The sequence below is a fragment of the Malaclemys terrapin genome, chromosome 6 (assembly GCF_027887155.1).
Source record: "Malaclemys terrapin pileata isolate rMalTer1 chromosome 6, rMalTer1.hap1, whole genome shotgun sequence".
NCBI classification, from domain to species: Eukaryota; Metazoa; Chordata; order Testudines; family Emydidae; genus Malaclemys; species Malaclemys terrapin.
Window position 1 is genome coordinate 92911736 of NC_071510.1, and position 14424 is coordinate 92926159.

The 14424-nt window shown below is 40.7% G+C and overlaps 1 protein-coding gene across 3 annotated transcripts in view; it reads right to left on the reverse strand.

Annotated features, from left to right (window-relative positions):
* NLN (neurolysin) overlaps positions 1-14424 on the reverse strand; it is a 53397-nt gene that overhangs the window by 11810 nt on the left and 27163 nt on the right. For all 3 annotated transcript variants that reach the window (XM_054032302.1, XM_054032301.1, XM_054032300.1), the window contains exons 8-11: positions 10495-10861; positions 6161-6362; positions 3160-3346; positions 2102-2230 (exon numbers count right to left, since the gene is read on the reverse strand). In XM_054032302.1, the coding sequence (XP_053888277.1) occupies positions 2102-2230; positions 3160-3346; positions 6161-6362; positions 10495-10861 (885 nt within the window). The remainder of the gene's footprint in view (positions 1-2101; positions 2231-3159; positions 3347-6160; positions 6363-10494; positions 10862-14424) is intronic.

The window sequence follows — 14424 nt, forward strand, 5'->3', positions numbered from 1 at the left end:
CTCAATGATGTCCACTACAGTCATCTCCTGAACATTGTTACAAGGGTCAGTTGGGGGCCAGTGCCAGCAGCCCATCTCTCGGAAACCACCGAGTAGAAACTATGGGAGCGAGGACCCGGTGCTGGGAGGGAATCTCCCAGGGGTTCCAGTAAGGCTACTACATTCGTCAGTGACTTACTGGCCAGGTGCCAACAGGGGGACTGGTACCGAAGTCCAGTGGCACATAGGCTGAGTACCAGTGTTGAACCTTAGGTTGCATATACGGTTTCCCTTGGAACTAAGAAGAGGAATTCTCTCTTGGAGCAGTACCTGATTCTGCCACCATGTGGTGCCAAGGGTCCAGGGACCAGCAACGGACCATAGATGGTTGGGACGCTGGGATCAGGGTTGGCTTGCCACTAGAAGGTGCCAAGACGGAGCTCCTTGTTCCTTCCTGCTTCTGGATATCAGAGCTGGAAGGTGTCCCAATGGGGTTGAGGGGACTGGGAGAGAAAGTAGGTCCCTTGCCACTTGGAAAGCTTCTGGGATCAACAGAACAGTCAGACTGCTGGTGCCACAGTGCCTTCCGGGTGTCGTCGGAGGGTCCTGCACCAGAGTCAACGTTCTAGGCAGAATCAACGGTGACATTGTGTGACAGGAATGGAAGAATGGCCTGGCATGGATCTCACTGAGCTGCCTTCCCCACACTTGTCTTTCTTGTGCACTGGCAATCGCCCTCTGTTGGTTGCTGCTTTTTGTACTTCTTCCTTGGCACCAGAGATAGTGAACAGTGCCAGGAAGAGCTTGGTGCCGGAGGAGCACTTCACACTGATGCCTAAGTGCTCGGCACTGAATCAGAGCGGTGCGGCTCTGAGGGTGGCTTCCATGAGGCTAGCTTTCAGCCTAATGTCTCTGTCCTTTTTAGTGCGGGGTCTGAAGTCCTAAAAGATCTGATACTCATCCACGTGAGTTTCCCCCAAGCACTTCAAGCAGCTGGAGGGCGAGTCACTCACGGGCATAGGTTTGCCACAGGAGGCACAAAGTTTGAAGACTGGGGCGAAGGAGTCCCTCAACAACAGGAACTATTTACACTATGTACACCAATACTAATTACAAAAACTATATACACTAAACGATGACAACTAAGTACAAAGAGTTAGAGTTCAAAAACCACTGGGAAGAAACCTTGCCAAAGCAAGAAGGGTCATTCAAGTAACTGTCATGGGCGGTAAGAAGGAACTGAGAGGGCGCGAGGCTGGCGTGCTCCTTATACCGGCACATGAGCACGCAGCTCCAGAGGGCACAAGAGCTGACCCGACAGATACCACTAAGGGAAAAATTTCTGGCATCAGTGCACATGGCGTGCACACACCTAACATGGAATGGATATGAACAAGCTCTTGAAGAAGACAGAAACATTAACAAATTATTAATGTTGAAATCAAATGTAATCATCCCTTTAACGCAGGGGTGGCCAATCTGTGGCTCCGGAGCCACATGCAGCTCTTCAAAAGTTAATATGCGGCTCCTTGTATAGGCACTGACTCCGGGGCTGGAGCTACAGGTGGCAACTTTCCAATGTGCCAGGGGGTGCTCACTGCTCAATCCCTAGCTCTGCCACAGGCCCTGCTCCACCCCTTCCTACCCCCTTCCCTGAGACTGCCATGCCCTCACTCCTCCCCCTCCCGAGCCTCCTGCATGCCACAAAACAGCTGATCGGAAGGTGCGGGGAGGGAGGGGGAGGCACTGAGAGCGGGGCAGGGGGAAGCTGATATGGGGCAGCTGACGTATTACTGTGGCTCTTTGGCAATGTACACTGGTAAATTCTAGCTCCTTCTCAGACTCAGGTTGGCCACACCTGCTTTAACGTATAATAGTGCTTCAGATTTAGAAGGACATTAATGTATCAATCTGGAATATATCCTAGCTGCAAATGGATATTTTTGATGGAATAACATTAATGACCTTTCTTGTCTTATTTCAAAGTAATTACTTCAGTTTCATAAACTGGATTTCTTTTCTAAACCACATTCACCTGATTTGCTATAAGACCTATTGTGAAGGTACTGTATGCTCATCTGAAGCAGCCAACATGCTGAACGAAAACTTTACTTTTACGTACCTGGGGTTGCAGAAATTCCCAGAATCTCCATGCAGTACTTGGCATATTCATCTGCAGGGTCAGCAGATGATTTGGTATGAATGGACTGGTCAACCTTGCTCAAAACAATCTGACGAAGAGTCAAAAGACCTAGAGGTATGAGGGCATTTGGTTTATAAATGTTACAGTAATACGCTGGGTTTCTATGGTATCAGCCATCGAAGGATCTCATTGTGCATTATATACATTAACGAGTTAAGCACTGTAAAATCCAGTGAGGACAATAAGTATCATTTTCATTTTAAAGACAGAGAATCAAGCACAGAGACTTACCCATGTACACACCGGAAGTCTGTGCCAAAGGAAACTGCCAAGTGACAATAGCTAGGAAGAGGACTTGAGGTGATTGTTGATATTTGACAATAAGCAATTTTAAGTAATTTGAAACTTTCAAGGTAGACACATAGGTGGGCCTCTGTAAACACATGCTCTCATTACTGTTACCTTTGTCCTCTATCCCACTTCCCTTCTTATTGTTTTTTATACACACTTGTCGGAGAGCAGGTATAATGTCTTTCTATGTGTCTGTTCAAAGCAAGCATAATCCTGGTAGCGGTTTTGGGGGGTGGTGTGTCATCACAGCACATATAATAATAGTCAGGAAGAGACTGTAGCAATCAGGAAAGTATCCAGACTCCCAGTCTGGTGCATTAATTGTTCTCTCTCTCAGTTGAAATGAATAATTAAAAAAAGATTGGAAAGGCTGTTGAAAGGAGTTGCTGTTACAAGCTCCATCTTTTTTAATTGTATTTTTCTCACAGTTTGAACACAATTAAGATATCAGACATTTTTACAGTCAATCTGAGCATTTAAGCATTTCCAAGGTATAATCTAATGGGCCTTTCTTCCATAGAGATGCGCTTACCTCTCAGTAGTAGTCATGGGGGAGGTGGATACACAGTGAAGGAAGAAGAGACCACTATCTAAGACATGTCTGTTCTGTATTACACAGGATATTGCCCTATGTCTTTCCTACATTTTCATGAATGCTTTTTGTATGTAAAAGAAAAAAAAGATACCTGTATTGGCCATTCTAGAGGCAGCAAGTTTCTCAAGAAGAGCATCTGCAACATGGCTCCCATCTTTATAATGTTTTGACATTTGCTGTAGAGGTTCTTTTTCCCATACCCAGTTCTCAAACATTTGTGAAGGAACTTCTACAAAGTCTGTTTCCACATTAGTTCCACTAAATCTAGCAAAGTCGGTCTAACAAAAACAAAAAACAAGCAAACAAAAACACAACAAAAATTCCTCCATTATATTAAATTAAAATACAAATGAGATTAAATCACATATCTAGTAAAATGTCAACCTATATAAGGTGCCAAAACTGTGATGATGTAAAAACAGGGCAGAATTATAAACAGCTATATTACAAGAAAGATCAATGTTAGAATAGCCTCAAACTTTAAAAGAGAGGGAACAAGAAAAATTAAATTATAAGCAATGAGAAAACTAACCAAAACAATATATCATGCAGTGATTCTTAGTCACAGGAACTCAGAAACAGATCTATTTTTCTTACTCTCTCTTACGTGACATATTATAGCAATATAATTACATTTCAGCATTGCCCCATGACATCAGACAAGAACTGGGGCCGTCAAACGATTTTAAAAAATTGCAATTAATTGCGAGATTAAAAAAATAGTCGGAATTAATCGCATTTTAATTGCACTGTTAAACCATCAAAGAATACCAATGTAAATGTATTATAAGTATTTTGGATGTTTTTCTACATTTTCAAATATATTGATTTCAATAATAACACAGAATACAAAGTGTACAATGCTCACTTTATATTATTTTTCATTACAAATATTTGCACTGTAAAAAAGAAACAAAAGAAACAGCATATTTCAATTCACCTCATACAAGTACTGTAGTGCAATCTCTTCATCATGAAAGTGCATCCTACAGACATTTTTTTTTTTTTTAACATAACTGCACTCAAAACCAAAACAGTGTAGACTTTAGAGCCTACAAGTCGAAGCATGAAGGGGCATACAAATGTTTAGCATATCTGGCATGTAAATACCTTGCAACGCTGGCTACAACAGTGCCATGCAAACACCTGTTCTCACTTTTAGGTGACATTGTAAATAAGAAGCAGGGGACATTATCTCCTATAAATGTAAACAAACTTGTTTGTCTTAGTGACTGCCTGAACAAGAAGTAGGACTGGACAGTGCAAATATTTGTAATAAAAAAAATATTAAGTGAACACTGTACACTTTATATTCTGTGTTGTAATTATAAGCAATATATTTGAAAATGTCGTAAAACATCCGAAAATAGTTATAATAAATTTAAATTGGTATTTTATTAACAAGTGTGATTAAAACTGCGATTAATTGCGACTATTTTTAATCTAATTTGTTTTGTGTTAATTGCATGCATTAACTGCAATTAATTGACAACCCTAAAAATAACTCTAATTTACTCAATATAATTACTTTGTAACATGATACTAAATTTTGTTCTATCACAAAAGTAACTCAGGGACTAACTTGTATAATTGCTGCATAATGCCGTAGTTCTAATGCATTTAAACCTGTTTCAGGGATTTCATTTGACTCACTTATTCTGTTAAGCACTATCCCTCCAATTTTGTAGGAGTATGCTGGCGCCTGAAATACTGCACAATATTTTTCAACTAAGGGGTGCCACTGGGCTTGAAAGAAGGGAAATCCATTAGCAACATAAATGAAATGTTCCTGAGTCTTCTAAATCACTCTGTGCCATGGAGGCACATCTGTATTTGGGTCCCTCAAATCCTGCTCCCATTTCTGTAGCAGATCCACATGTGTTCCAGTCACCAGGAATCCCTCCGTAGCTGTGAAGGAAGGGGCAGGGTTTGCTCCTTAATTTTTGCACTCTGAAACTGTGTTTCCTAGATATCTTGGGGCAAGAACGAATAGCTGGATTCTTCCCATTTTTCACAGACAAGCCAGGAGAGAAAAGCTATGTACAAAATTTAGATGTTAGCTCTGAATTCCGAATCCAACTTGTTTAACTCCAAATTTAACCAGTAGATTTAGAAGTTCCTTGTTCTGTGAAAGTTCTACCTGGGACTGGAAGCCAGGAAATGAAGTCCCAAGTATGCTGCATACCTCTGACATTTTATTTGTGCTGCTACCTATTGGTTAAAGAGGCCACAGTGCAATCACATGAGTTCTGGACTGGTGGGCTGATGGTGCAGAATTTACAGTTTTTAAGAAGAAACACTGAAGGCTATACCTTTCAAACAAAGGGAAACAAATTAACTGGACTAATAATAAATCTATCATCATCATGGCAGAATCCATCTTAAATATGGTTCAACTAAAGATGAAGCTAAGTAGCTTATTTATGTCTTTATGACAAGTCTCCAGGCCAATTCCAGCCTTTCTGCTGATGTGGAGGCTCCTGACTGCTGCAGGACTGGTGTGATTCTGCTACATGGTTGAGGGAGGAATAAAGGTAGCATTCAGAAAGCTCAAGTAGGTGATGTATGCACCCTCTGTACCAAGAAGCGCAGCTTTGTGAGGGTACCCTATGTGCATGCCACCATGCAGAATATGACTGGGATCGGAGGCATGTGAGGACAGTAGATTCATCGGCCATTTTCACTATTTGGGACAAGGACTCTGCTTTCTTTTGTGTCTGTACAGTTCCTAACACATTGCAGGTACTATCAAAAGCAAAAATTGCAGCATCAGCCCCAAATCAGCTCTGTTGCCTATGGGAGGGTTCCTTCCTCATGGAGCTGCTCATTGCTCAGCCCCAGTTGCTCAGGCTGTGCAGAGGGGAAAGGATTTGCTGTAAAATGAACATTTTACAGAAGCTGTATTCACTGCGGGGCTTATACACAAAAACTCAAAACAAGTATCAACTGTGAAAAGTTACCATGAAGCTCTCAAATACTTACCTTAAGGAAACCATACACCCATCAAACAGGCTTACCCTCTCCCCCACCACCACTTTGAGAGACTATGAAGGAAGAATTAAATATTTTAATGAAATAGAAACATTACTTACCTGTGCACATATCTGGTGCATTACGTGTCCAAACTCATGGAAGTAAGTCTTCACCTCATCGTGTCGCAGCAATGATGGGCGATCTGATATTGGTTTTGTGAAGTTGGTCACCAGAGCAGCTACAGACATAATTCTGCTGCCATCAGAGCGTAGGCAGCCAGGCTGGAGACCAAAGCATGCTGCATGCCCATACTTCCCTTCTCTGAGCAAGAAAATATACCAAAAGTCATCCTTACGCAATAGGCCTATCTTCCACAAGTAACATGGTAAAGAGGGCTGTTTCCCTCTATGATTTTATATGAGGAAGAGACCCTCTTTCTTTTATTAGAAAAACCACAATGAGATAGCTCAATGCTCAAACCACTGAGCTATCCCTCCCCCTATGAGATAGTGTCCTATGACCTTTATAAAGGTCACTGTGCTTAGGATTCTACTGAGAGCACAAAGAAAAAGTACTTCTAAATCCCCTCACTTTAATATTTAGAGCAGCATCTGCAAGCCTCTTTTTTATTTATATAATATATTATTGAAATCAAAAGTGATAACTCTGCTCCTTCTAAAAGTTAATTTTACTTAATCTGAGACAGGACAATTATAGTAGTATGAAAGACAAATCCCATTCTGTGAAGCATTAGCTTTTGTTACCAACATTTGAGCAGATTTAAAGAATAAAAAGAACCAGGTTTGCTGTTTTAGCAATGTGATTTTAAAACAAAATGAGTCTCTTAATTAAACTGTTAGTTAATACAGTTAGAAAAATTGTCATAATTAAAAAGTGAGTCACGAAACATGAAGTCCAAAATATTAATGTGCCCCCTTCCTTATTGCAGTTTTATGATGCAAAAAGTTAGTGTCATTTCCCCCTTGCTTTTTACATTAATAATACCAGGCCCTCACTTCCCTTTCTTTACTGAAGGACATTGATTAGAGGACCTGCATAATGATGTCATATGAGGTTGTAGCCTGAACTGTAGAATTCCCTGCCCAGCAAAAAGTCAATTTCCAGCACATAGAGAGGGAGAGACCTCAGAGGTTTAAAAGGATCTAAAAATAAGAAAGTCTCCACAGAGGCACTGGAGACTTAATTGGAGGCCTACGCTAAGAGACCACTTTCAGCAAATTGGAGATTAGTTGGTCTGTGCTACTGGAAAGCCATCTATCTGACCAAAGTGCATTAAGTGCACAGGCCTGCACTCTAGGGTACCTAGCTGACATGTTCTTGTCAAACCCTGCCTAGAGGAAGTCCAGAATGACAGGAAGAAAGATTTTTAGGCTGAAAGACTATAGGATTTGCACCACCGAGAGTGAAGTCCAAGCCCCACATTATGTGAAGGATGCATGAATTCAAGAAAATGATCAAAAACTTGCCTGAGATGCTCAGACACGTTAGAAGGCTCTGCTCAAGGACCAAGCCCGAAGGAACATGAGCCATTTAGGCAAGATGGGACCTAGATGGGGAATCACCTTCAGTGTGAGACTGACACATCCACTAAAGAAAAGACTATTGGATGAGCATCTCCAACATGGAAGACTCAACAGAAACTGCCAAAAGGTTCTGGAATGAAACTGTGGCAATAGAACCAGGTCCTGGCACAAGACCAATGTTATCAGCAAGACTGGACTGGACAGATGTGGCTATCAGGAAGAGTTGAGTTTTGAGATTCTTTCCAAAGAGGGTAAGACTTTTTCCCTGCATCGTGTTGATGGCTGCCCCAAGGATGGGAGAGTCTTGGTGAAGGAGTCAGGGAATTTTTGCCTGCTCAGTCTAAAGCACTTGCAGACTTCTCCTCAAGGAGATATTGGAGCGAGACACAGAGCAACTTCCTACCACCTAGAGCGGAGAAGAGGTCTCTAGACAATATGTTGGGAACGGGCACAGGGATAAAGAAATAGAAGCAAGGTTCCTCTTAGGAGGCAAAGAGAAGACACATACAGATCACTGATAGGGGATAGAAGGAATTTGACCTTGCTCCCATCAGTAGCTACTAGGGCTGTCAATTAATCGCAGTTAACTCATGTGATTAACTCAAACAAATTAATCACAGTTTTAATCGCACTGTTAAACAATAGACTACCAACAGAAATTTATTAAATATTTTTGGATGTTTTTCTACATTTTCAAATATATCGATTTCAATTACAACACAGAATACAAAGTGTACACTGCTCACTTTATATTATTTTTATTACAAATATCTGCACTGTAAAAAACAAAAGATAGTATTTTTCAATTCACCTCATACAAGTACTGTAGTGCAATCTCTTTATCATGAAAGTGCAACTTACAACTGCAGATTTTTTTGTTACATAACTGCACACAAAAACAAAACAATGCAAAACTTTAGAGACCACAAGTCCACTCAGTCCTATTACTCATTCAGCCAATCACTAAGACAAACAAGTTTGTTTACATTTAGGGGAGATATGCTGCCCACTTGAGAACACTTTCGCTGCAGATTTGACAAAATGCAAAGAAGGTACCAACGTAAGATTTCTAAAGATAGCTACAGCACTTGACCCACGGTTTAAGAATCTTAAGTGTCTTCCAGAATCTGAGAGGAATGAGGTGTGGAGCATGCTTTCAGAAGTCTTAAAAGAGCAACACTCCGATGCAGAAACTACAGAACCCAAACCATCAAAAAAGAACCTTCTGCTGGTGGCATCTGACTCAGATGATGAAAATGAACATGCGTCGGTCTGCACTGCTTTGGATCATTATTGAACAGAATTCGTCATCAGCATGGATGCATGCTCAAGGGTGCTTGAAGCATGAAGGGACATATGAATCTTCAGTGCATCTGGCACATAAATATCTTGCGATGCCAGCTATAACAGTGCCATGCGAAAACCTGTTCCCACTTTCAGGTGACATTGTGAACAAGAAGTGGGCATTATTTTCTGCAAACAGGGCCATCCCTGGGTGGGTGCAGGGACCAGGACCACCCCCCCACCCCCCAAAAAATGCCGGGAACCGGCGGGGAGGAGCGGGGCGGGCTGGGGTTGCTGCTGCCACTTCCTGCCAGTGAGTGCGGGCCTGACCCCCGCTGCCGACGCCAGGCCCTATAGCCCCCGGGCCAACCTGCCTCCCCACCCTAACCCCACCTTCCCTGGGCCAGCCTAGCAGGCCCTGCACAACATGCACACAGAGCCGTCCCTAGGCTGCGGCGTTTCAGGGTGGCCACCACGGGGCTCCCTGAAGCGCAGGACTCCCCGAAGCACGGGGCCCAAGACGGCTGCCCCAATTCGCCATATCCTAGGAATGGCTCTGCCTGGAAACGTAAACAAACTTGTTTGTCTGAGCGTTTTGCTGAACAAGAAGTAGGACTGAATGGACTTGTAGGCTCTAAAATTTTACACTGTTTCAATTTTGAATGCAGTTATTTTATGTACATACTTTTACATTTGTAAGTCCAACTTTCATGATAAAGAGATTGGACTATAGTACTTATATTAGGTGAATTGAAAAATACCATTTCTTTTGTTTTTTACAGTGGAAATATTTGTAATAAAAAATAAATATAAAGTGAGCACAGTACACTTTGTATTCTGTTATAATTGAAATCAATATATTTGAACATGTGGAAAACATCCAAAAATATTTAAATAAATGGTATTCTATTATTGTTTAACAGTGCAATGAATCGCGATTAATTTTTTTAATCGCTTGACAGCCCTACTAGCTACCTGTGGAGAGATGGTGCACCCAGGTCCCACAAAAGGGGACTAAAGTTCCACATTGTGGTCAGAGTAAAGTTTTAATTTCCTGAGTAACTCTGCTCTTTCCTCTACCCAGAAGACTGAGGCTGAATGAGCTCCAGGAGGGTGTTTCAGCCAAAGGCACCAGCTGTTCTGCTCAGTTCCTGCAACATGAACCAGAAAGCAAGTGGAAGATTACCTGCAGGGAGTTAAAAAGAGGTGGAGCAGGATACAAAAATTCCTTCATCCTGATTAGCATCTCCTGCCTGATGGACAGAAGACAGGACCACATCCATCTCTACCAGTGTTGACATGCCATGTGAAAGGCACATTACAAACAAAAGAGAAAAATAAATATCACCTATAGTATTAGCCAGCAATCTCACTTATGTTTGGGTCAGGGATTCTGACCTGAACATAAGTATACCCAACAAAGACAGATGTTAAAAGGAATGGTGTCTGATATTGAAGATATATGCAGATAGAATACAAGTAGCCACATAAATGCTTCCCTCCCAGAAACACCCTGGAATTTAGGCAAGAAAAAAGTTTACTTCCAGATTCATATAACTCCACCCCCAGCTAAGATTAACTCCAGCTTAACACTTTTAAAATAAAGCAATACACTATAGAATTACCTGGGATAGAGGTCTAAGTAGAACTGACCTAAAACTTCTCTTGTTGAATCGTCTTTTACTGTATAAAGAGTAACACTCTCATGCCAAACATGAGCATTTTCTACCTGCTCAAATACAAGTCCAAGCAGCTTCTGGTAAATGTTCAATAAGCCTTGTGTAACAGCTTCAACTGGAAAGTATTCCTTCAGCTTCTCTTGATCTATGGAATATTTAAGCTCTTCTGTCTTGTTCATATAATAATGTAAATCCCATGCATTGATTCTTCCATCATAGTCAAAGCCTCTTTCTTCACACTCCTTTTTCTTCAAATCCAGAATAAACTCTCTCTCCTCGTCACCCAGTGGTTTTAGCTTCTTACTTAAATCATCTAAAAATGCAACCAGAGATTTACCTTTGTATCAGCTTGTCTGTTCCATGTTGTACTATGTTACTACTACTAGTACTGGAGAACTAATTTATTTATTTAGATTTATACAAATATTAAAAAAGAGTATTTATCCAATACCAGTCACCACAATTTTCCCTTTCTCAATTAATGACTACTTTAATGCTTGCCTTTCTGTTTTGGTTACAGGGATGTCTGAGATATGAGCATGTGCACTCTTGCACTATCACCACTGGCAAGGGTTAAGTGTCATAGCGTCTTTCATTCTTTTCTAAGGACATCCAAAAGAGAAACAGACTGATAGACTTTAAGGTCAGAAGGGACCATCATAATCATAGGCACCAACTTTCTGCTCCCGCCAGTGGGTGCTCAAACCCGCTCTGTCCCTGGCCCCGACTCCACCCCTTCCATGAGGCCCCGCCACCATTCCAACCCCTTTCCCAAAGTCCCCACCCCAACTCCGCCCCCTCCCTGCCCCTATTCTGACTCCTTCCCCAAATCCCTACCCCGGCCCCGCATCTTCCCAGCCTTCTCCACTGAGCGCACCACGTTCCTGCTCCCCCCCGCACTTGGAGCGGCCAAACAGCTGTTTGGCGGTGGCTGGGCGGGAAGCGCTGGGAGGTAGGCAGAGGAGCGGGGACGCAGTGCGCTCAGGGGAGGAGGCAGGGCAGGGGGGGGAGGGAGCTTGGCTGCCGGTAGGTGCAGAGCACCCACTAATTTTTCCCCGTGGGTACTCGAGCCCCAGAGCACCCACGGAGTCGGCGCCTATGATCATAATAATCTCTAGTCTGACCCCCTGCACACCGCAGGCCACAGAACCTCACCCACCCACTCCTGTAATAGATCCCTAACCTTTGGCTGAGTTATTGAGTTCCAGCTAGTTACCTGGAAAATAATTCCCTGTAGTAACTAGCTAACACTGTACTCATCTATCTTAAATCTCTGATACCACCTCATGTAATTCTGATTTTTCTTCATTATGGTTAGTAGTAGCTACAGTTACAGCACCTATCCTTCAACTGTTTTTTTATCAGCCATTGCAGGTGTGACATTATGATTCACATTGTACTTTTCCCCGAGATCCTTAGAGGGTAACCTCTGTTCTACTCCCAGCTCAAGCCAATTAGCTGAAGTTAGGAGAGTTCCACTTTTTTTTGCCTACACTGGATCTTCTCAATAGCAGCCCATATTTGCTAGGCCATTAGACATTATGCCCTGTAATTCCACTGATTTTTACATTATTTTTCTATGGAGATAAAGGATCAAAAAGAGTAAAACATTTTATATCAGTGAAACTCCCAGAAAACACAATCTATACTTACTCTGACATTTATACTTGAGTCCTTTTAGAATGTCAAAGTTCTGCAATCAGATTATTTTTAAAATTCTAATATTTCAATACAATAGTGAATGCAAATGTAAATTGTAAGCTTTGGGGGCAAGGACCTCTGTTTCTAATTGTACTTTGAAGTACTGTGTACGTTTATATTGCTAATAAATAGTAACAACATACTATCTCAACAAGATAGATTAAAGCGTGTCAAAGGAGTGCACACTTTTTCATCAAACTGTAGGACTTATTGATGATCAACTTCAAATATGAACATTGTTAAAAAAAACACAGCAGATCAGATCCATATACTTATATGTCTTATAATAATATCAAAAGAAATAGAGCAAATATGATTATTAACTGAGGAAATTCTTCTCTTCACAGTAAATAATTACAAAACTTTAGATTTAAAGGACACAATCTTAGAAAATTAATATATGGGCTTGTATTGTAAGTCCCAATGACATACAAGGACTAATTTTCAAGTGTCTCACGCAATCTTAAAACAAATAATACAAAAACAAACAAGTAAACAGAAACCAAACAGCATTCGCCGCTGACATGCAGTTATAGAAGCCTATTTAGAATAATACAGAAAAAAATATGTTTATTCCAAGTTATAGTAGATACTTTGATATTTTAAATGCACTAAAAAAAAAAATAATCAAGCAGTTCCCAAAATGTATGTTCCTATCAAAACCACAGCTAGGTCCACTGTTAAATATGTATATTTTTGTATTACCAAACATGCTGCTAAATTCATGTCATACTATAAGAATTACAGTTGCAAGTCTGAATTTCCTGACTTTTGTACATCAAAATCTCAATGTTACTGTTGCACTAATTTATCTGTAGTTTTTTAAAATATAATCTTCTTGGTTAAAATACATGTGCATAGAAAACCGCCCGAATATTGATTAAACCCATTTATACATGCAGTATATCTTGAGCTGCACGCACGACTATCTTAGACCTTGATTCTGCAACCAGTTACACACATACTTAAGTGTACGCACATGAGTTGCCCCATTAAAGTCAATAGGACGACTTGTGTGCATAAGACACATGCGTAACTGTTTGCAGGATGTAGAAAATCATGTATTGTGCAGTTCACAGTTTTCAAACATAATTACTTCAAGAACAAATTTCTTCATGTGTGAAAAGGCCCTTGTCCTCATTGAAGAGTCAAGCCATGACAAATTTAAATTGGCGGAGTTAATAATTTAAAATAAAAATTCTGAACAGATGTGTTTTTAAAATACTTGGATACTAACAAAAGGTTGAAAAGAATTTAAATTAGTAAAATGTAAAAAAAAAAGATTAGATGCATAGATAAAGGGCTGTTTTGACAAGGTGGTTTTTAGGGATGGTCATGGCATGGTTATAGTGAAAAAAGCAGACAAATTAAAGATACAGTTTTAAAATGTCATACAACTGGCATTGTTTTGTATACCGTAAGAGCCTTTATTTTCTGCATAGTACTCCAAATAACTGCAATTCTGCCTGTACTGTGATAACACAAAAAATATTTAAAACACAGTAGTTGCCAGATTAATTCCAAGGTATTTTGTTTTAGAAGTCTTTATTGCCTTGAGTGAAGGGAGAAAACTCAATCTCTGGAGAAACTGAGTTCAGCACTTTGTATTACTACAATGTTAATGCTGAGCTCCTGCTCTATATTAACTTCCAATGTAGCCCAGGGTTTCAGTTGGCAGACTTCAAGTTGCTCAGTGAAATCAGTTCAGCTGTTACCATCACCTCCACGCTCCCACATAGAAAAATCTCAAAATGGCTAAAAGTTATGAATATTTTTGAATTATAATGAAATCCATGACTACTGTGATAGCCATGACAAGTCTTGCTTGTATGAATAAACACACCACTGTCAGTTATCTTAGCCAAGATAAATATTACTAGGACCATGTCAAATGCTAAATAATGGAAGCAAGTACAGCGTGAGAGCTTTTTTTCCTCTCTCTAAAGCACCGATTAAAAGCAATTGCTGTGGACAGGACAGTCAGCTAGATGGATCAGTTGCTTGTTTCAGGACAGCAATTCCTACACAGCTGTTTAATAGAAGTTTTTCACTGCAGTTATTGAAGCAAGAATACACTGACATGGGAAATGAGATCACAAAACAGATTACTAGAAAGGAAAACCCCTTGATGCATTAAGTAATTTTAAATTGTTCCTCTGGAAACTCTTATGGCCT